This window comes from Lacerta agilis, chromosome 1 (genome assembly GCF_009819535.1).
Source record: "Lacerta agilis isolate rLacAgi1 chromosome 1, rLacAgi1.pri, whole genome shotgun sequence".
In the NCBI taxonomy this organism is placed as follows: domain Eukaryota; kingdom Metazoa; phylum Chordata; class Lepidosauria; order Squamata; family Lacertidae; genus Lacerta; species Lacerta agilis.
In genome coordinates this window covers 67,285,328-67,307,910 of record NC_046312.1, presented here as the reverse complement: position 1 = coordinate 67,307,910, position 22,583 = coordinate 67,285,328, and the positions used below count along the sequence as shown (strand labels likewise).

The window sequence follows — 22,583 nt, the reverse complement described above, 5'->3', positions numbered from 1 at the left end:
CTCTCTCTTAGTACCCAAGTGTGGAATGCAGCTGTTTGTTCTAATAGACATAGTTGCTTTCCAGTAAAAGTGAGAAGGAAAAGTTACTTCAGCAAAAGTATGATAAATACACAGTTAGTTTTCTGCTTCAAACTGACCAAAAAGGAGAAAGGCAAACATCTGAAAAATCTGCAACACTGGGTTTAAAACCCACACTTCCGATTGATGTTAAAAATGTTAAAGATAGCACAGCAATAAGCATCCCAGCAAGAACTTTATATATACCTACACTCACCTCCACAATGTGTGAAGCCATAGAGTGTGTATCCTTTGTTGCAAGTACACTCAAAAGTGCCTGGATGATTGATGCATATATGGTCACATGTTCTTTCAAATGTACATTCATCAATGTCTGCAATTTTTAAAGGGACACTTCATTATTTCACTTTATGATTAGGAGACATTTATATACTAGGAAAGCTGGATGAAAAGAAAAATACTGGATTTTTTTGGGGAAAGTACTGGATTTTAAAACACCATGAGGCAGTTAGTATATCAAATGAGGCAAACCAAAGCATAGAACTACTCTTCCAAGTGAATTCTTATGCTTTTTTAGACCACTGAAAACATTATAAGGTAGCTGAGACCAGGCAAAGAGGAAACAATATTTATCAAGCAATACTTAACTTTCCTTCTTCTTTTTCCTACTGAATTAACAACAGTTTAAAACATTGGTCTATTGATTAAAATGCCACTGACTGCTGAATAATAAAGTGGTTCTTTGTATCTCTGGGCAGGCAAAATATAGTAAGCCGATAGCCAGCAGGTATTTTCTAAAAATAGAGGTGTTGGAACTTGAGGTTCTTTAGAAACTTTCCCTAGCCAACCAACCATCCTAATAATTCCAAGTAGGGAGGGGACAGCAAGGAAGGAAGGTGCAGTAGCTCAGAGGAAAATAAAAAGAAAGCAGTATTGCATTGCAAGGGCAAAACTAAACATTACACACAGATGCATGTAACATCATTCTGATTGTCCTTTAAAAGGTGGAAAAGACAGTTTGGAGGCAGGTGTGGGGAAGTGAGTTTGAAATAGTTGTGAGGGTGTGCCTTTTCTCGCCTGCTATTTCCACTTTCCACATTGCCTCTTAAAACAGCTCCTTCCTCCAACACAGATTGTAATAAATATTTTCTTGAATTTAAAAAGGAGGCAACCACCCCCTAGAAGTGGCGCTTCCCATTTTAACGGGGCAATCAGCAACCATACATTTTTTGTGGAATGCCTTGGTTTATCCCGAATACACCATCTTGTTGTGGTATTTAATACAACTGCTATATAACATTTAATACTGAAATCATTGTTCTAGAAATAACGTGATGTGGGTGATGCTGTGGTCTAAGCCACTAAGCCTCTTGGGCTTGCCAATCGTAAGATTGGCGGTTTGAATATGTGTGACGGGGTGAGCTCCTGTTGCTCTGTCCCAGCTCCTGACAACCTAGCAGTTCGAAAAAGCATACTAGCGCGAGTACTGGTAGATAAATAGGAGCCAGTGTGGTGTAGTGGTTAAGAGCAGTAGACTTGTAATCTGGGGAACTGGGTTCACTTCCCCGCTCCTCCACATGCAGCTGCTGGGTGACCTTGGGCTAGTCACACTTCTTTGAAGTCTCTCAGCCCCACTCACCTTACAGAGTGTTTGTTGTGGGGGAGGAAGGGAAAGGAGAATGTGAGCCGCTTTGAGACTCCTTCGGGTAGTGAAAAGCGGGATATCAAATCCAAACTCTTCTTCTTCTTCTTCTTCTTCTTCTACCACTGTGGCAGGAAGGTAAACGGTGTTTCCATGCGCTCTGGCACTCCTCATGGTCTCCCATTGTGCCAGAAGCAGTTTAGTCATGCTGGCCACATGACCCGGAAAGCTGTCTGTGGACAAATGCCGGCTCCCTCAGCTTGAAGAGAGATGAGTGCTGCACCCCATAGTGGAATTCAACTGGACTTAACCGTCCAGGGACCCTTTACCTTTCCTTTTACGTTTTCTAGAAATAACCCAGCCATATGGAGGCCAGAAGGTGAACATTGTACATAGACAACACCCAGATGGAGGTTGAGATCAGGGATTAAAAGTTAAGTAATGGGTAGAAAAATGAATAATAGGTAGGTACACAAAATACTGTATTCAACTAGCACTTGTGTAGGTTTTTAAACTGTTAACATTCTATTATTTTTCTTAGAAAAAAATAGCCTACTTCAAACACAAATTTGAGTAGTTGCACAATTTTAATTAAATAATGATCTAACTACTGATCGTTCCAGCAAGAATGCGGTTAGTTGGTAAACAGATTAGGTGGAAAGATGAGAGACTTATTCCTAAAACAAATTGTATCCAAATGTAAAAGGTAAAGGACCCCTCACAGTTAAGTCCACTCGCGAACGACTCTGGGGTTGCGGTGCTCATCTCGCTTTACTGGCCTTAACCGCTTCCGGCGAAACCAGAGCAGTGCACGGAAACGCCATTTACCTTCCCACCAGAGCTGTACCTATTTATCTACTTGCATTTTGACGTGCTTTCAAACTGCTAGGTTGGCAGGAGCTGGGACCAAGCAACGGGAGCTCACCCCATCACGGGGATTCGAACCGCCAACCTTCCAATCGGCAAGCCCTAGGCTCAGTGGTTTAGACCACAGCGCCACCCACATCCCCTGATCCAAATGGTACTTTCACTTGAACTCTCATAAATTCTACATTTCCTATTTGTCATGCTACATCTAATCTTAAAAAAAGCAACAACCAAAAGATAAAGAACAGTGGATTCAGTTTTGGGTTCTTGGTGATCAGTTCTGCTTTGTGGAAGTCATTGTTAATGGTGGCTTCATAAATGGTTGTCTAGAAAAAGAGATTAATGCACTTAGTAGTCAGGAAACCTGACAGAAGCTGAGTCAGGAAATAAATTCAACTCCAGAACATTATTTCTGGAATTCATTAGCACCTCATTACCATCTACATGCTCAAACTGTTCCAAATATATTTATATTTTTATTGCCTGCCCCTGCACATACCTTGACAAGACTTTTCATCAGTTAATAATTTAAAGCCTTTTTTGCAGCTGCAATCAAAACTACCAACTGTGTTTCTGCAAAAGTGATCACATCCACCGTTACTGGCCTGACATTCATCAATATCTGTAAATAAAGAAACAAAGGATACAAAGCTTGATTTCCTTTTCTTGACAGATCCTAAAACAAGTAACTACTGTAAATATCAACCATTTTCTGAGTGCTCCTCCCAACTCCTTACAGCAACCATTAGATTCTCTATCTTTAAAAAAAACAAAAAAAACTTCTAGGCCATGAGGATTCTAGTTTCGAGTAATTATATAACATTTTAATATTTAAATTATATAACATTTAGGAAACATCTGAAGCCAGCCCCGTATAGGGAAGCTTTGGTGTTTTATTATGCTTTTATATATGTTGGAAGCCGCCCAGAGCGGCTGGCGTAACCCAGTCAGATGGGCAGGGTACAAATAATAAATTGTTGTTGTTGTTTTTGTTGTTGCTTAAAAATAGTTTTAAAAGTACTATCACGCTGGGCTGAAGTCAGATTCCCACTGATTAAACCTGTAGTTCATACACTGTGTGCATGGGCACACAAAAGTACCAGGAGAAATAAAGGTAATTTATTAAAGGTTCCTATAAGGCCAGAATACACATCTACAAAGGAGGCTGCCTGTGACAATTCTCAGTGATTCACTGTTCTGGTCTATCAGCCTCTGGTATGGCTGGGCAGCTCTGCTGCATTAGGTATGGCAGGATCGTTTTATGACTCCTGGGGCAGAGAGGAAGCAGATTTATCTGCCCTCAAGAGGAGGTGCCCACAGAACCAGTGATACATGCAGAAACAAGAGATTAAGGGGAACTAAAAAAAAACTTGCACGTTGTTTTGTGACATATTGGTTTGCCTAATATAGTGTTGTAAATTAAATTATGGAAGGTGGGTAGTTCATTCTTACACATTCTTCTTGCAACCCATTTTGATTCTACGTGGACGGAAGAAGAGTCAGAAAATGCAATGCACATGCCCAAGAACCGCCAGCCAATTGCCAATTCTGGGTTATGTTTACTATGTATTTTAGACCTGTGCGTCTCCCTATATGAACACCCTAAACACCCATTTCTAACTGTTTGAAAGTGGAGACTATTTAAAGGACCATATGCAAATTACAGCTGAGCATCCCATTTCAATTTTTTTGCTTGTTTTCTTAATAATTTACAAATGGCAAGGTTTTCATTGGGATGCTGCAAAAGCAGCAATTTCTATATGCACATTGCAAAAAAAAGGTCTAAACTCTACCTTTGCATGTCTTCCCATCAAACTGAAGGGTAAATCCAAGAGGACAGCTGCAATGAACACCTGTTGAGGTGTCTTTACAAGTGCGATCACAGCCACCATTATTTACTGCACATGTTTCTAAGGAAAGGAAATAAAATCTGGCATTTGCAGAAGGAAAAAAACTAAAAGAGAATTTAAAAGCAGCATGTGGTATTTGATCTTTTCCAACTGAATTACTTCCATTCTAACTTGCCAATTTTAAATTAAGATATGGACAACTCTGTTACAGCAAACTTAAATTATAGCTTCAATTTCTTTTTAACAGAAGATGTGACAACTGTAGCCAAATGTAAAGAAGGGGGAAGGCAAAGCCATGCTCACTGGCGCAACCCCATCTGCTGTGTCCCCGTTGCTGGTCCTGCCATCCTCCACATTTTGGAGGGCAAAGGACTGCAGTGGGGAACCTATTATGCTCATGTCAGGCACTTTGTAATTTAGACTCCTGATCAGGCAATGGGAGCTATTACAGGGAGGGCAGGGCCAGGGAGCTCATCCTGTTCTTCACTTCACGTGATGGTAACTACGTGAAGGCATGATGCCTGCATAAGATCCTGTTGGGTGGACAACTGACTACATTCACCCAAAGGATATGGACTCAGGTTTCATGTTTCCATGCCAGAGGGTGTATGTACCCTGTTCACTCAAATGTAAAAGAGCACATGATCTATTGCACTCTAAGTCAAGTGAAGGTGAATGGATGTATTGAAGAAGAGGGTGTGCTTAACCACATTATCCTCAGCAAGCCACAGGTTTTTTGGAGCAAATTAAGAGAAAGAACATGCCTTAATTAGGAAAATAATATTTTAAGGTCTTTAAATTAAGATATGGATTCCTGGCCTTTGTACAGAACTGCAGCTATGGCCCCAAATATGGCTATTCTCCCCCTCCCCCCGAGGCAGACCAGAAGACCAGAAAGTGGAATGGATTCAAATCACTGTCTTAGGACTGTATCCTCTGCATCTTTACAAAGTCTCCTTGTCTGGGACACTACCTGAAGCACAATATTTGAAGGCAAGTCCTATTTTATTTCAAGAAAATTTCATTTTAATCAAGGGTGCTTGATCATTCCACATTGTACTTGATTTCTACATCCTTAGCCACATTACATGACTGGGGAAAATTCTTAAGTTGCCAATAACCTCCTTTCATAAAGATAAGATTTAATTCTATATGCTACTACAGATTTCAAACTTAGCACAAGTAGGAAAGGTATAATCCTGTGTGAATGCATAACTGTATTTGCATGAATCTGTGAGATACCTGACAAAGGGAAAGAACATGATATATGGTTCAATGGAATATTGAACAGTCTTGCCGAGAATTTCCCATGCTAAACTGTACCAGCATGAAAGCAGTCAAAATTCCCATTGACTTTATTCAGTAGAATGGGTAAAAGTGTTTCCTGATGCTGAAAATAATCATATAAGCTACAACACTTAAAACCGGGAAAATGGTATTTCACAAAGGAAGGTTTGGTAAATTATCAGTGTCAGCTATCAGACTAGAGTACTTCTTACCCATGAGCAGTCGCCGTTTCACCCGCTTGTCTACATCAGCTCCCGCTGTCGCATTGTTTTCAGAGAGCTCAGTTGTAGCCTCCTCTCTCTCTTTAAAAGCGAAAGAAAAGTAATATCATAATTGGTCCTACATGCAGTAGGTACTACATTTTGGTTCAGGAAAGAATCTCCTTGCTTGAATCATATGTCAACATACAGGAGTCCCATTCACAATGGCCGTGTTCAAGTATAAAGCCTGCCATGAACTATTGTTAGGTAAATTAATTTGTGCATGAACTACCGGTATGTGCTGGTGCAAGCAGTCTCAATACCCTCACTTCACCTGTCCCTTTCTCCCAATGGGAAATGGCATGGCTGGCTTAAGTGTTACATCTCAAAAGTGCTCATGGTGTTTTTCTCCCAAGCAAACCATTATAGGAAGCCAGGATGAACTTGAAATCCTAATGTAGAAAGACATGTGTGATCTGAAAGGTATCATCATCATGACTTGGTGGGATGAGATGCAAAACTGGAATATAGCAACTGAAGAGTATACCTTGTTCAAAATGAGTAACACTTTTTAAAAAAGAATGTTTCCACATGTAATACTTAAAAGTATCTTTTGAGTCTCTCTCCTTCCATTTGACTCGCATTGAGAACATTGTTAATGCAGAACTGAATGCAGAAGAGCAATGAGATGTATAGTCTAGCCAATGCACAATTTACATCTTCATCACAAAGTGGTTTATGTAAGGTAATTTTCTAAGGAAAGGGCTGTAGCTCAAGGACAGAGTGTCTGTTTTGCCCAGAGAAGGTCTCGGGTTCAATCCCAGGCATCGCCAGCAAGGGCTGGGAAGGTCCCCTGCCTGAAACTCTGGAGAGCTGCTGCCAGTCAGTGCAAGCAATACTGAGCAAGTTGGACCAATGATCTGACTTGGTTGAAAGCAGCTTCTTATGTTATGCAAACACCAATGAAAACACCAGTAAAGCCAATGAAAACTCTCCAATTGCTACTGAGAAGTATTTTAAAGGAAAACAAAAGGGACACAAAATATAACTCCAGCATAGTTCTTTTCTCAATTGGAGTCTGAAGGATCAACGTATTGTTTTTTTTTTATTATAAGCAGACTCCCTTTCCTTCCAAAACCAACCATTCAAAGTTGCCTAATCAGATGTGGGGCATGTTTCTCACTTTCAAAGGTACAGTTTGACCAGCCAGCCATTTTTGAGCAAAATACACAGAGATGGCTAAAGGCTGATGTCATACATATTTCGTCTAACTGAAAAGAATTCAAGTGCTTACATACCCAGGCAAGTTTTTCCATTGGAATGCAGCATGTATTCTGGATGACATCCACAAACAGGTCCATCATCAGCATCTTCACATGTATGCTGGCAACCGCCATTCCCATGGTTGCAAGTCACTAAAAAGAAGACATAAAACTGAGCTTCAGAAGCATTTGCAAAACCTATGGAAATCTGCAGCTCAGGGAGACTGTATCTTGAGTATTATATCTTTACCCTCCATGCATTTGGCATGCCTATAAACTATTTTATCAAGAATTTCATCTGTTGTGTATGTACTTTGACACAATTACCAAACCAAAGTTAATTATAACCACGAGCAACAAACAAATTAAACACTCATTGACATGCCCGCTTTTAAATGACTTAACAATTAAATTAATTTAACGAAATTAAATTAATTATACTAGTCTTACATTTTAATTGATTTCATTTAAATGGTTCATAATTGATGAACCATTGAAAAACAACTATCACGCTAATTCAGTAGGTGACATTTCTAGGAATATTTGATCCAAGAATAGTAGTTTAACACAGCTAAACAGCATGGGCAACTAATTATCTGATCAGAAGTTCACCTTAAAAACAGTGTATCTGAATTCAAAGCTGAACACAGGTAGCTCCTAATTTTATATTTGGCAAAAATCCATTGCCAGAAGGCAGCTCTTATCAAGAGCTAGTCAAAACTCAACACTAACTTCTTGTCAGTGATCAAATATTGCAGTGCATTAAAGACTACGAGAATTTTGGTGCCATGGTCTGCTGCAGAAAGAACTTCATTGGATGCACCTTAAATCTGTTCTTTCTTTAAAAGTGCCTCAATGAGCTCTGCTATTTTTGCAGTAACAGACCATAGAACACTCCGAAAACAGCCCCCAGTTTCCCTAGGAGCCAGGAAGTAGGTGGGCTAGAAAAAGTCTTCAGGGAGTGAGAGAACCAAGCATAAACAAAGGATAGAGAAAGGTGACCAGTAGTTCCCCTTTCTGTGTGAGTGTACTGTATGTGGGTGACTGTGAAATATTGTGCTTCCTTCCAGCTTTATCTGCTTATAGGTTGTTCTTGCTGTGGGAGAGTAGGCTGGGCTTAAGAATTCCCAACAGGCAGAACCAGGCTGCTGTCTTGTGGTGAACCTGGCTGTAAAGTAGATACTGTTCTAGGAATTGCTATTAATTAAAACAGCCATTTCATCATAATCTCTAAAGGTTTTGAGAGCTGAAATGATGTTTTTGTACAGTGGCATTTTGAATATCTACCAGTTTAATACCTTAGCCCACCAAACTGAATTTTAGATAGCATCATGCTTGCAAACGAAGCCCCACATTAACTATCAGCTACAGGAATGCCATAATTCTACTTGTTCGCCTTGAGAAACCGTAAGTAAGTGTAGAATGTTGCATACAAATGCAGCCTCTCTGGTTTCTGGCCAGTTCAAATCCAGGTCTGCATTCGCAGGCCACTCCTCCTTTCGGTGCTTCTTTGCAGATGTGGGCACAGCCATGATTTTTATTCATACAGCTCATACCTTCTGCAAAAACAACAAGAGGATGCATCAGTGTTCTTTGTGACTTTAAATGCAGATGACACATTCTAGACAAAAACTGTTTAAATAGGTGACACATTCTAGACGTGAACTATTTAAATAAGTAGCAGATGGCCTTGAAACCATCTATCTTATTCAAACAAAGAATCCTGAATATTTGTACAGCAAGAGTAAAACCTTAACATGCAACACCACCACTTAATATTTTTCTCTGTGCTGTGCTAGATAACACAGGGTAACACACACACACACACACACACACACACCCTGAAGAAACAAGTTTGCAGTTTGGGTGTGCTTCTGCACTCAGCTCTGAGCATGAATGCCTAGCTCTCTGAAGTTAAAGCCAGTGCACCAGTTGATCCCATACCTTGAATTGTCTGACTTGGCCTCAGTGACACATGCCTTAATTACATCCCATTTGGATTACTGTAATGGGGCTAGTTACAGGTGGGTAGCCGTGTTGGTCTGCCATAGTCGAAACAAAATAGGAAATTCTTTCCAGTAGCACCTTAGAGACCAACTGAGTTTGTTCTTGGTATGAGCTTTCGTGTGCATGCACACTTCTTCAGATACACTGAAACAGAAGTCACCAGATCCTTAAATATAGTGGGGGAGTGGGGAGGGGTATTACTCAGAAGGGTGGTGGGAATGGGTGATCGGCTGATAAGTGTGGAAAACCTGTTGACGACTAATTGCAGCCGTTTAGAGTCGTCAACAGGTTTTCCACACTTATCAGCCGATCACCCATTCCCACCACCCTTCTGAGTAATACCCCTCCCCACTCCCCCACTATATTTAAGGATCTGGTGACTTCTGTTTCAGTGTATCTGAAGAAGTGTGCATGCACACGAAAGCTCATACCAAGAACAAACTCAGTTGGTCTCTAAGGTGCTACTGGAAAGAATTTCCTATTTTGTAATGGGGCTGCCTTTGAAAAGTGCTCAGAAACTTCAACCAGCTCAAAGAGCTGCAGCCAGATTGCTGACCAGGGCAACCATATCCCCAACCATATCCCACCTGGACTCATACCCAGCTATGGTCCTGAGGGAGAGGTTAAAGAAATTGTTTTAAAGTAGTTAAACCTTTTTGTGATCTAATTTGTTTTACATGTCTATTAAACATTATTTATTTTAATGGAACCATTACTAGGTATTAAACTTAATTTCCTGTGATTCAGGCATCTATGCTCGACATAGCAATGGCTGACCAGAATTCAGTACAAACCAACATGTTCTTGATGACAATGAATAATGTCCCATTAGCTGACTTCTTTGCCCCTTCAGGACACCTCATAAAACCATTTTGTAGTTTGTCTCCAACAGTTGCAAGCTGTTCACACTCTAACACTCAGTTACCTGGAGGCAACAGGGATTGTCTTCCAAAATCATGCTGCCAAAACCTGAAGTCAATTAAACGATGAATAATCATTCCCTGGGTAACAGTTTTGAGGACCCTCTTTCGGCTTGATTCAGTGTGCCACTAATTAGCAGCAATCTATAGCCCCCTTTGGTGTTTTAAATACTGAATCGTAGTGTGATTAACCTATGCTTGCATGTGATTAACCTATACTATACTAACATTTGACTAGCTAGTATAAAAACAAAAATAAATCTAGGTGGCAATAATAGGCCATTACTGGTTTTAAATAAATACTCGGACAGTTTTACTGGCCAAATCCCTTGCTTCAGGCTGCAGAACAACCTCAGTATCAGAACCTATCCCTTTCTAAAAATAAAGGTCCCTGCCAAGAGCCATAAAAAATTCTTGTCCCCTCAGGTCAACTTTCCCCTTTCTTTACACTCAAAAAACCCTTTCTATATTTATTCACCTGCCATGGAATACCTGCATTTTCGTCATTCCCTGCCTGCAAGTTACAAGAGTTTCTGCAGTGTGTTTTAATATTAATGTTGCATTTTAATTGTTGTTAACTTGTCCTAGGACCTTAGGGTGAAGGTAACAAATTGTAGTAGCAACAGTAGTAGTAGTAGCAATAACAATCATAATAAAAACTACCCATTTAACCTTTCTTTTAGGAGCTTTCGATGTAAAAAAGTCCCTTCTTGAGATTGGGGGCTGGGCACAGGGGATATTTCCCCTTTTTAGCATTTCATCCATGCAAACAACTGCCATACCTACATAACAGAAGACGGAGATGCTATCCATCCAAGTTGCAGAATTCATTCTCTGCCTCTCTCACACATACATGCGCACGCAAAATGGAGCCCCCAATACTTTGTTTTTCTTTGAAGAAAATAACAATTTGGGGAAAGTGCATTTTAAACAGGCATTAACAGGGTATTCAGAAATTTGTGGGTGGGTATGGGAGTTAACATATGAATTGCCTTTAAGTAACACCATACACTATGACGCCATACCTCTGACACTTGCAGAACCACAATGTCATCTGGTACAATAATCATTCTATCTGGGCTAAGAATAATTGTTTTCCAGCAACTTTAGTTGCTTGAGTGCTGGGAAACTGGGAATACTTGCAAGGAGACCTCCATACCTCACAAAGCAGCAAACATAAGCAAACAAACAAAACTCAGCAACATCCAGTTGCAGTTTTTCCACCAGTCGGTAACACACATTTCTAGGTACCATTGCAGCAGTAAGTTCAAATGCACAGACAGAAACTTCTGTATGCAATGCAGTTAAATATTATTCCTCTGTGGTAGGTCTGCTACTGAAACATAAAATCAAGGGGGGGCAGCATCTACTGGGGCCAAAGGAACTAATACCAGGATACCTACTGAAACCCACATTTCTGCTAGACCCTCTATCCCAAAATGCAACGTGTCAGTGACTTGTGCATTAACAACCACACTGCCTCATGGTTGCTGTAGTGGCGTCCAAACTTTTTTCAAAGAGGGCCATGGGGGCCGACCAAAGGGCCAACCGAAGTTGTAGACCTTTTTATAAGATTGATGTTGTTGAGCTTTTTTAAGGGTTGGGGTTGTTGAGCTTTTTTTTAAGAATTCAAGCTGTTGATATTTTGGGGGATTTTACCCCAGGAAATAAACTGCCACAGGGGCTGGATTAAACCGACCGGGCAGCCGGATTAAGCCCCGAGACAGACTTTGGACATGCCTGCTGTAGTCCACACATACCCCTGATGCAACAATTGTCAATCAGGCAGGAAATGCCTTGACTTGCAGGTAAGCATTCAGATTTATCTGCAGAATTGCTCCTCACAGGATTTCACCCAACTCTGTTCTGCAGCCACATTATTATTCCAAGAAGACCAATTTGAACTGACAACATGGCCTCTGAAGGCTCTGTAACATTTTAATTAGGCATGCTGTCTTCTTAACACCTCTATTTATGGTTCTGATAGACTCCTTCCTTCTAAGGCTGCAGCTTTGGACAACAAAGGAGAATGCCTACAATGGCTTTGATTATTCTGCTCTGCTGGCTTCTTGATTCCTTTCCCAGAGTGAGAAAACTAACAAGACAATGATGCCTCCAACCCTTCAGAATACACAAAATATCCACATGAAAACTGGCAATCACTATTATGCTGTCAGTCAAGCTCTTTGCATCCCAGAAGATCACAAATTAGCCTTATTAAACTCTAGTGTTTTGTGGCGTTTGGAAGCTTCAACATGCCATGTGATCTGTCTGTTAGCTAAGAGGTGTTTAAGAAGCATTAAGCGAATTAACAGCTTTAGATTTCTGCTAACAGTGTAACTTCTTTGTGCCATTCAGAAACCAATGGAGACATCATTCAAGCAGGTACTTTGGTAAAGTTCACTGAACTCAAACAAACACTTCAAATGCTGAATAGAGACTTGTTTAGTTTTGCAAGGGGAGGGAGATTTGTCTTGCACTCTTCTACTGAAAGCTATTGAGTGGGGGCACCACATTCTGAAACACTACAATTAAATAACAACCTACTGTATACCCTTTGCCTAACTAGTTATACACACTTTATTTGAAAAGTAAAATAAATGTAAAATTTACTAAGTTGCTGAAGTTGAAAGCTTATTTAATCATTGATTAAGTGTTTCTATCTTTATTTATGAACAATTTAAAAAAGAGAAATGAAAGAATGTTTATTTATTGTATTTCCATCCAGCCCTTCCTCCTAATGGAGTCCAGGGCAGCTAAAAAACTGTTAAAAGCAACATAAAAACCATTGTTGTTGTTCAGTCGTGTCCGACTCTTCGTGACCTCATGGACCAGAGCACGCCAGGCACGCCTGTCTTTCACTGCCTCCCGCAGTTTGGTCAGACTCATGTTGGTAGCCTCGAGAACACTGTCCAACCATCTCAACTTCTGTTGTCCCCTTCTCCTTGTGCCCTCCATCTTTCCCAGCAATCAGGGTCTTTTCCAGGGAGTCATCTCTTCTCATGAGGTGGCCAAAGTATTGGAGCCTCAGCTTCAGGATCAGTCCTCCCAGTGAGCACTCAGGGCTGATTTCCTTAAGAATGGACAGGTTTGATCTTCTTGCAGTCCGTCAGCATTTCAAAAGTACAGTATGTATTTGGGAAGTACTATGAGAATTAGATAACTTGTTATGTGATGGATACACAATTTAAAGCAAAATGCTCTGGATTCTAGCACAAACTATGCCAAGATTAGGAAAGGGTAAAAGGCATCAAAAATGCCTAATTCAGCACTGTTTGAGCTATTTAAATCAAGTAGAAGAGGTTGTGTCTCAGTCCATTTCTTCTGGGTATCAGCAACCACAGATTCAAGACATTAGGTTAAGGTGGGGCCTTGGTTGCAAATAAAATAATCCATTCACTGACCTGAAAACAGTTTAACTTCTGACAAACTTCAATCAACTCAAAATGTGAATCAATGATTCACAGGGATCGATGTTCATTTGATGTCCACAATTTATCTGAAGTTATTTTTCTCTGTCTTCTACTCCCACCAAACTCACATTTACCTATACACAGAATTTTCCATTTGTCCATGTTTCTGCTTTTCCCCAAACTATGTTATATTTACTTCCATTGGCCATTTAGATACTTGTGGTTGTATTATCTCAACACACACTTTAGTTGAAGACTGCACGCTATAAAAGCTGGCCTCCTGGTTTGTTTTCTTTTTTTAAAAAAATGTTCTGGTTTATTAAAGAATGGCTTCATTCTATATTTATCTTTGCCAACTTTGCAAACCTATACAAATTTTCACTGTGTTAAACCCAGTCGGGCCTTACTGACTAACCACAGACTCAGTGGAAACTCCCTGATTTAAAGCTACCACTTTCAAGTTATTGCCCCCAGGGTCTCTATTAAACTTTCATTCACTGCAGCCTCTAATCAGGCATCCAGTTTCATTTCTGTGTGGAGGATCTACTCATGGTCTTAAAACTAGTAGTTTTAAATAACTCTCCTTACCAAATGCTTAGGTCATGTAGCTTCATGGAAATGGAAAATGGCAGTATTCTGTTGCTTCCATTCTTCATTTCAATGGGCATGCTTAAGAGAAAGCAAACCCTCTTCCTCTCCTATCAAGCAGAATCATCACTTATCTACCACTGGATTGATTCAACCTTTTTTATAAAGGAAAAGTTCTCACAGTCAGTCCCCCTGTCCCCTCTGGCACTGTGAAAAGGCAGTAGGACATAGCCAGTTATGGCTTGTGCTTTGTGGGATGAAGGGGCAGAATGTGTATTTTGTCAAAGACCTATAGTGGGTATTGCTTGCATTTCAACAACCATGTAACTATGCAATGCAGCCCCAGCTGCCTCTGGTGGACAAGGATATGAGACCTCTCATTATTTCAGTAGCTGCTCAGGAGTGCCTTTCAGCAGCTTCTATTCCACATAATTCAGCAACAGCAACTTTGTTTAAACACAGGGCCATTTTAAGCTTATTTGGCGCTGTGGTGCAAGGATCCCTCCGGTGCCCCCCACCCCCACATTTCACTCCGGGCTGGCAGTAGCTGGAGGGCAGTAGCTGGAGGCTCCAGGCATGGCACGGCATGGTGGATGGGGGGCGAGGGCAGCACTTCCGGCGGGGCTGGAGGGCAGCTCCTCTGGCAGGGAGGAGGCTCCAGGCGCGGCACAGCATGGTGGAGGTGGGTGAGGGCAGCGCTGCCAGCGGGGCTGGAGGGCGGCTCCTCCAGCAGGGAGGAGGCTCCGGGCACGCCGCGGCATGACGGAGGTAGACGAGGGCGGTGAGTTGATGCCAGGAAGTGCAGCATCCAGCCTCCGCCTCTTCTCTGGCACCCTCCAGAACTTGGCACTGTGGTGCCCCATGCCACTAGTCTCTATGGCTAAGACGCCCCTGTTTAAACATAAACCTGAGTGCAAAACCCCCCAAAAAGTTAAGTCTGGCGGGTTTTGGTGTTTTTTGCTGTTGATGTTTACATATATGTATATTACATCCCATGTAGACCAGATATCTTAAAGGCTGGTATTATATAATATATATAATACATAATAATAATTTATTATTTATACCCCGCCCATCTGGCTGGGTTTCCCAGATGTCCTTGAATTTTGAGCATGCCCAGTATGATTTGTTGAAAGACTCAGATATAACATACCCAAGTTACCATGTGACTCATGGGAACAACATGCAGAAGCACACTCAAGTAAAGATCATTACTGAGCCAACCACCTAGACAGCTCAATTCAGGATACTTTGTGAGGGAGGGAGGGAGGGTTGGGCACCCTTTCTGTATGGTGGAAGAGAGACTTTACCTTCTAAACGGTGAATACAGGTATGCTGGTTATCACTGAGGAAGAATCCATCATTGCAAATACATTCGTAGCTCCCTACTGTATTAACACAAACATGCTGGCAGCCTCCATTGTTGAGCAGGCATTCATCCATATCTGAAAAATAAGAGGCAGCAGATTTGTACCAGCTGTTATTGGTCAACACAGCAGCCTGTACTAACCACATAGGAAAGGTCAATTAAGCCATGATGATAATAAAACACCCAACAGGTTGGCCAGTTGTCTTTATTCTCCCTTTCTCCTCACTGGTAGGATGGGCACAACAGAATTCAACACTACAGGCCTGATCAATATAATGAGGAGGAGGAGGAGGAGGAGGAGGAGGAGGAGGAGAAGAAGAAGAAGAAGAAGAAGAAGAATACAATGATGGTGATGATGATCAAATACTCTTAATGAACATTTCCTAATATGCCATTTTTATGTAACTCTTTAAAAAAATACCATACTTAAATAAAAATATCTGAGTAGCTTTCAGTGTTTCCAACTATTCCAGGAGGAACTACTTAAGGAAGCAGCCTTAAACTGTAGATTAAGTTCACTTAGGTCTTCCTTCCATTAGGACTCAATTACACTTCATCCCGCTTTTCTTTTTACAATAATGTACTAGCATCTGACCAATGGCAACTTCATAATACCCACTTGAGCAACATCTGACTCCCTATTATCTGATGAATTGATAAATATGGGATTCCATAGGAAAAGCAATTTAATGCAGTTTTGTGGTACTCAGTACTGCACAATACTAGTCAATAGTTGGATTTTCTGGGATGATATTCTGAGGACAGAATGGAGGCTGATGACCTAAATGCCGCTGCCTCTCACCTTCTGAAAGCCAGTCTTCTCTCTCTCTAATGAGCACTGCCACATCTCTCACTCTCACTTTTCATTCCTCATTCATTGTCTGAAACATCTGTTTCAGGTAAGAGTGGGAAGGAGAAGCAAGTCCTTAGATTGGCACCTGGTAAGTCGGGCAATGCTCCAACTCTTTATGTGTTAGTTCAGCATTATCTAGACCCAAAATATGGAATTATTTGTGACATGCATGTAGCCTCGTAACATAAAATCCTGACTGAATGTTAAAAATGCACTTGACGGTAAGCTTTCTGTGAAAAGGCGCCATTAGGGTTCGAAAGACTGATTGCATTCTGCTGCAACACTAAACCATGCAAAGGCTTATTTTACTTGGATGCTCAATATCTATATAGTTTACTGTCAACCTAATATACTTTTTGTAGAGCTTGAGAATATGTTAGCAGGTAGGGAGCATGTAAAGAGGAGGAATGGTAACAGGAAAGTGAAGAGTGAAGTTGTTGAATAAAGGTCAAAGAATGTAATGGGAACCAAGAGGGAAGAGAGACAAGTAGGTTTTAAGACCTGTCTGCTTGTTTCCAAGCATATTCGAAACCAATAAAAGAATAGACCAAACCACAAACAACGAAAGTAATAAAGGCTTGTTTTCCTTTTAAAAATGAAAACCGTGTTTCCCTGGAACATAAATTACAGGAAAGGAAGCTAAATGTGTGCAAGATTCTATGCAGATAAATGTTCTTTTTCTTTCATTCTGTGTTCCCTTTGGCTACCCTGATCACTGAACCTAACTCTCCCCAGCAGCTTTAGGAGAGTCTTGTTGCCTTTTGAATCTCTGGCGATCTTCTCTTGAGCTTTCCACACACCTGTCTCCAAGGTGGTTGGCCGCAAACTATATGGCAAACCGTAGGGTCTGGCACTGAAACAACTTCAAGCAGCGAGTCATTACAAGCAGCAACAATGCTGTAATGTATTCTCTCTCAAAATATCCTTAGGAAGTAAGGAAGAAGACCGAAGAAATGCAATTAATTGAATTAATTGAATCTTAGGGGGAAGGTGGGGAGAGGGTAGGAGAGAGAGAAGCTCATAAGATATTCTGGACCTCCCAAGTCTTGAGTGATTATTCAAACCATTAGGCATCTCTCCCTCTCCCACACAAAACACATGTGTGTATATGTGTGTGTTTGTGATATGCTGTGTTTTATACTTGCCAAGAGTATTGCTACCATTTTCTTCTGACAGGTTTCAACAGCTGCATCAATTTCAACCAAGGACAGCAGCACTTCTTAAATAGGGCTGTAACAGTGGACAGGAGAAGTATGTGGACAAAAGGACTGGTGGGTCAACAGGGTGGGAGGCACAATGGCTATGACCTTCCAGTGCATTTAAATATTTCTGCAACCCTTTGCGTACAAGAACCCAGGAGCCATATTCTTAAAAGTACAGAATTGGGGAGAGAAATGAGACCACTATACTTTTCCAGGGCAATATTCAACTAACTTTTGCCACTAGAGCAAGGATTAGCACTAGTGTAAGTGATGTCCGTCCTGCTTTGCACATCCAGTACTGTCCCCAAAAAGCTCTTCCAGAGGGTTAGAGGAACCACCAGAACAGATTTGTGGGGGAAGAGAGGGGGAGAACATTCTGTGGTGCAAAGAGAAATCTTTGCACTGACAAAACCTTAGCAGCAGCATTACATTGAATACAACCAAAATACTTTCCCCAAGCATTTTGTAATAATGAGTCAACTATGCCTGAAGCAAAGAGAAGACTCCCTAGAAAAGATCCTGATGTTGGGAAAGATGGAGGGCACAAGGAGAAGGGGACGACAGAGGATGAGATGGTTGGACAGTGTTCTCGAAGCTACTAACATGAGTTTGGCCAAACTGTGAGAGGCGGTGAAGGATAGCCGTGCCTGGCGTACTCTGGTCCATGGGGTCACGAAGAGTCAGACACGACTGAACGACTGAACAACAACAAATGCCTGAAGCATACTGCTTAGGCCTTTGGTATGGAAACAATGATCTTCTGGTTTCTTTCTGTCATATATTTCTAGGTATGCAATGCACTCAAACAGTAGCACCTCCATTTCAGAGGTGGCAAAACTCCAAATGACCAAACCACCTTTTAGATTTTTCTCATTAAGATAACATTGCTTTTATTCAACCACCTTAAAATTTTTCATGCTCGTAAGAAAATATAGGTGGCATTCAGCACTGGAACACATTGCAGCACAATCCTTACCAAGACAATTATGGCCATCCTGAGCCAACATGAAGCCATCATAACACATGCAGCGATAATTGCCTGGAATGTTGAAACATTCATGCACGCAGCCTCCATTGAAGTCATTATCACATTCATCAATGTCTGAGAAATAAAGCAAAAGTCAATATGATGGATGCCTGCTTGTTTGCTGTAGACAGGTCATGACATGACTGTATTATATAAATGCTAGCAGTTACTGCTATCTTGGATCATATTTGCCTTTCAAATAAAGCAAGTTCAACAGAGTATTGACAACTTCTCAACAGTAACATAATGCATTAACCTTTTTATGTGCTGCTCTAATATTGTTTTAAGAGTTTTACATATCCAGCTGGGAATGTCCTGCACCACACTCCATTATACGGTGCACAGAGGGAGAAAAAAGTTACTACAGGCTTCTGCCGTAGCAATCACCTGCCTCTCCTCCCTTTAACCCAAGTAAGATCTTGTAGAAATCTCAGGATCAGTCTAAAATCTAGAAACCAAATTCTTCTCAAAGAAAGTTTCTGTGCAAAACATGCACAGGCAAGATAAAAGTGAAACCATCAGATTCAAATATTCTAGGCCTTACTCACTTTAATCATGTTTATATGAACATATGTGTATGTGTGTAATCTAAATACAGTGGATTTCTTATATGGTTATGTAAGGTCCGTGGGGTGGTTGCTCACGAGTAACCAGGCAAGATTCCAAACCGTCTTTTAAGAGGTTTATTGTGCATACTATGTACAGTGCAGAGCTACAAGTTCACGTCTGTATCAGTCACTCACAGAATCCGGGAGTGGCTCCTTCCGGCTGTGACCCCAAATCTCTGCCTCCCCTCCTTACGTTTCACCCCTCTGCGCACTTGGGGCGCCAGAACTGGCGTGTCTCCCTCCTCGCCCGCTGAGCGAGGGGAGTGCAGGGTCTCTCCAACATCCCCAGAGCCTCTGCTCTCCAGACCCGGAGCTGCCGGCCCCTTCCCCCTGGAGACCTCACTGTTTCCTCCGCTGGAAGAGGACGTGCTGCTGGTCAAGGGGGGCCGGGGCTCTCTGTAACATCCCAAGAGCCCTTCCACCACCCTGCGCTGAGCTGGAGACAGTTCCCTGACAGGTTAGAAGTGGATTTCTTACATTCATTCAGTCAATGAATGAATTCTACGAAATGATCAACTCTTTAAAAACTCTAATCAAAAATATAGAACCACCCTCAGGCAGTTAATGAACCTGTATGAACTTTTGATTACCGTACACTAATTTTTTTGGATCAACCCTTTTCTATAAACTAACCCATATTGGATTTATTCTTTGCTCTTCATTTAATGAACTTCTGACTAAACTAATTAATCCTTATTCACCTCCTTTGTATTTAAGGAACCTGAATGAACTCTTGACTCAGTTTACTTATGGACTACCTTGATCTACCTAACCAACCTTATTGGATTATTTTCCTGTCTAATTTAAATCACCATTCATCACTTATAATTGTAGAGTTGAAAGGGATCTCAATGGTCATGTAGTCTAACCCTCTGCAACGCAAGAAGCTCAATTAAAGCATCCATGACAGATGGATAACCAGCCTGTTTAAAAACCTCCAAGGAAAGAGAGTCCACTATCTCCCAATGAAGTCCATTCCACTGTTGACCAGCTCTTACTGTCAGAAAGTTCTTCATAATGTTTAATAAGAATCTCCTTTCTTTTAACCTAAATCCATTGGTTCGAGTCCTACGCTCTGGAGCAGGAGAAAACAAGCTTGCTCCATCTTCCATGTGACAGCCCAGTTTAGATTATTTGAAGATGGCTATCGTATCTTCTCTCAGTCTCCTCTTTTCTAGGCTAAACTTACCTAATTCCCTCAAGGCTTGAACAAGAATATTATCTTTTTAAAGTAACCTGAACAAATCCTTAAGATAACATCTCTATGTATAAGGCAATTGGATGGATTTAATGGGAATCTGGGGCGAGAGGCCACAGTGAAGGAGGTGATCGAAGCCACTTATCACTGAAATAAAAGTAGTTTCCTGTGAGGACTGAAGAAGGGGGTATGTTTTCTATAAACTTTATATGATCGAGCTGTTCTGAAATATATGCACTTTAATTTTTAGCCTTTATAAATTATTATACACATTATAGTATGGATTTATTAATTGCAATGCATTTTATACTATATGATCAAGCTGCTAGGAACTGTGAGCATATAATTCATTTTAGTCTCTATGAAAATTTGTTAGTTTTTGTACAATTTTGTATAAAATTACCATGCAGTAGCTGCTTGCTATTGTATTAGTATGGTTATTACATTTGTTATTAATTTGTATATTTTTACAGATTGTTTTATGGTTATTTTAAGTGTTGCAATGTTCATCTAATCCAACTATGCCATTCGTTGGATTATGTTTTGAACTGATTTACCTGTATTTGGTTGTTTTTATAATCATGTACCAATTTGCATTACACAGCTGTCTGACTAGTGTTGACAGTGCTTTCTGTACTCATTGTGAAAAAGTTTAAACTGTAGCCAGCAACTTAAAGTACAAACATACATATATTTGCTTCTTCAGCATTGTTTATTCAGCTTTAGCTAGTAAAGGGGGAGGAGACTAAGCATACTTAGTGTAAAACCACAGATCGCATACATACCTTCGCACGTCTTTCCATCTCCACTGTAACCTGGTTTACATGTACACTTGTACAACTTTGGAGTATTTTGACAAATTGCATCTGGGTGGCAGTCATCAATCCCTTGGGTACATTCGTCCACATCTGTGAAAAGAAATGCAACACAGTAAAAATACATGCAGTGATGTGTCCCACTCAGAAGTTCACAGACAAAATGTGACCTTATGATTGTAAGATGGTTCTGCTTATTACAGTAGCGTCTTCCTCTCACATAGAACTGCTAAATACAAAGCACAATATACAAATGACTCAGTTACCTTTACAAAACTTTTTATCATACTAGAACAGCTTGAAGGTACTTCTGCACGAATCCTTTCCTCTGTCTTAATGAGATCAGGGTCAACCACAGCCAGGAATATTTAGCACTAGCAAAGACACACTTTGGGATGCAAAAGAACCACTCTACAGCGGCTTGCTTTAACCATGGGTTGGCATTACATCAGAACCCAACAGCCTTATTTACGGTAACTACCGTTTGTTTGGCTGCCCCACTCAAGATGCTGACTAAGCTACAGAAACATAAGGCAAAAGTAGCTAGGAAATGAAATTGCTCACAAGTCTCTAGCTGGTACTTTTCTAGAAGTCGTCACTTTTAATTGTACCTAGCAAGCGTCCTTTCCCCACTCAACTGTTTCAGAAACTGTCCCGTACATAAAAGGACTCACAGCACACGCAATCACTGGTGTCCCAAAACTTATAGTAGATGGTGTCCTAGAGGCTTTAAGTTCAGACCAATTATTAGACAGATGAGAAGGTCAGGGTCTTCACTGATATCTGCTACACTCCAGAGTTGCAGCTGGGGCTTGTGAACAAGTTTAGTAAACAGTGCCTCTCTTAGAAGATGTGCCAGTGAAGGTTCCACCACACTGCTATCCCATATTGGGAGAAAATAAATGGGAAATCAAAGTAATCACAACTCACAATCAATGTTTAGGGATGGAACCAAGGATCATGTGACATTCTATGTCAAGTTGTCTATCATTCTCTTGGACAGGAGGGATGCAACTCCAGGCTACATTACAGGAAGTGGTATAAATGCTCCCAACTATCACAAGTAGTATCACCCTGCCAGGGTAGCAAACTTCCAATCCAAGAATCTCTGGGCCAGGACAGGTGGCAATTTTTCAAGGGCCATATCAACCCAGCATGCCTGTTCTTCATATGGCACCGGCAGCAGCCCTATCCAAGCCACCCACTCGTGAAGTGCCGACTTGCCTCTACAATTCCAGAAAAAATCAGCACTCAGTTGGACCATAGTGAACTCCTTCTACTCCCACTGCAAGGCCCTTTTATATCTTGGCTGTTCTGTGTCAGAGCAAACTGAACAGAAGCAGCTTGGATTACTAAACCTCCATCGTGTCCTCAGTTGTCTTCTCCCCACCGCCCACCCCAGACAAACAAGCTTCAAATGCTCTTGCCTTTCTTCATAGATACACGACGATCACATT

At 41.0% G+C, this 22,583-nt stretch overlaps 1 protein-coding gene across 7 annotated transcripts in view; it reads right to left on the bottom strand.

The window, feature by feature from the left end:
* Nucleotides 1-22,583, bottom strand: part of SCUBE2 (signal peptide, CUB domain and EGF like domain containing 2) — a 48,654-nt gene that overhangs the window by 21,519 nt on the left and 4,552 nt on the right. For 3 of the 7 annotated variants that reach the window (XM_033152898.1, XM_033152946.1, XM_033152919.1), the window contains exons 2-10: nucleotides 21,097-21,219; nucleotides 18,455-18,580; nucleotides 15,365-15,499; nucleotides 8,560-8,685; nucleotides 7,163-7,279; nucleotides 5,877-5,966; nucleotides 4,321-4,437; nucleotides 3,027-3,149; nucleotides 275-391 (exon numbers count right to left, since the gene is read on the bottom strand). In XM_033152898.1, the coding sequence (XP_033008789.1) occupies nucleotides 275-391; nucleotides 3,027-3,149; nucleotides 4,321-4,437; nucleotides 5,877-5,966; nucleotides 7,163-7,279; nucleotides 8,560-8,685; nucleotides 15,365-15,499; nucleotides 18,455-18,580; nucleotides 21,097-21,219 (1,074 nt within the window). Of the gene's footprint in view, nucleotides 1-274; nucleotides 392-3,026; nucleotides 3,150-4,320; nucleotides 4,438-5,876; nucleotides 5,967-7,162; nucleotides 7,280-8,559; nucleotides 8,686-15,364; nucleotides 15,500-17,421; nucleotides 17,507-18,454; nucleotides 18,583-21,096; nucleotides 21,220-22,583 lie in introns of those variants that run through there. The other 4 variants (XM_033152930.1, XM_033152907.1, XM_033152938.1 and 1 more) reach the window with 4 other exon arrangements.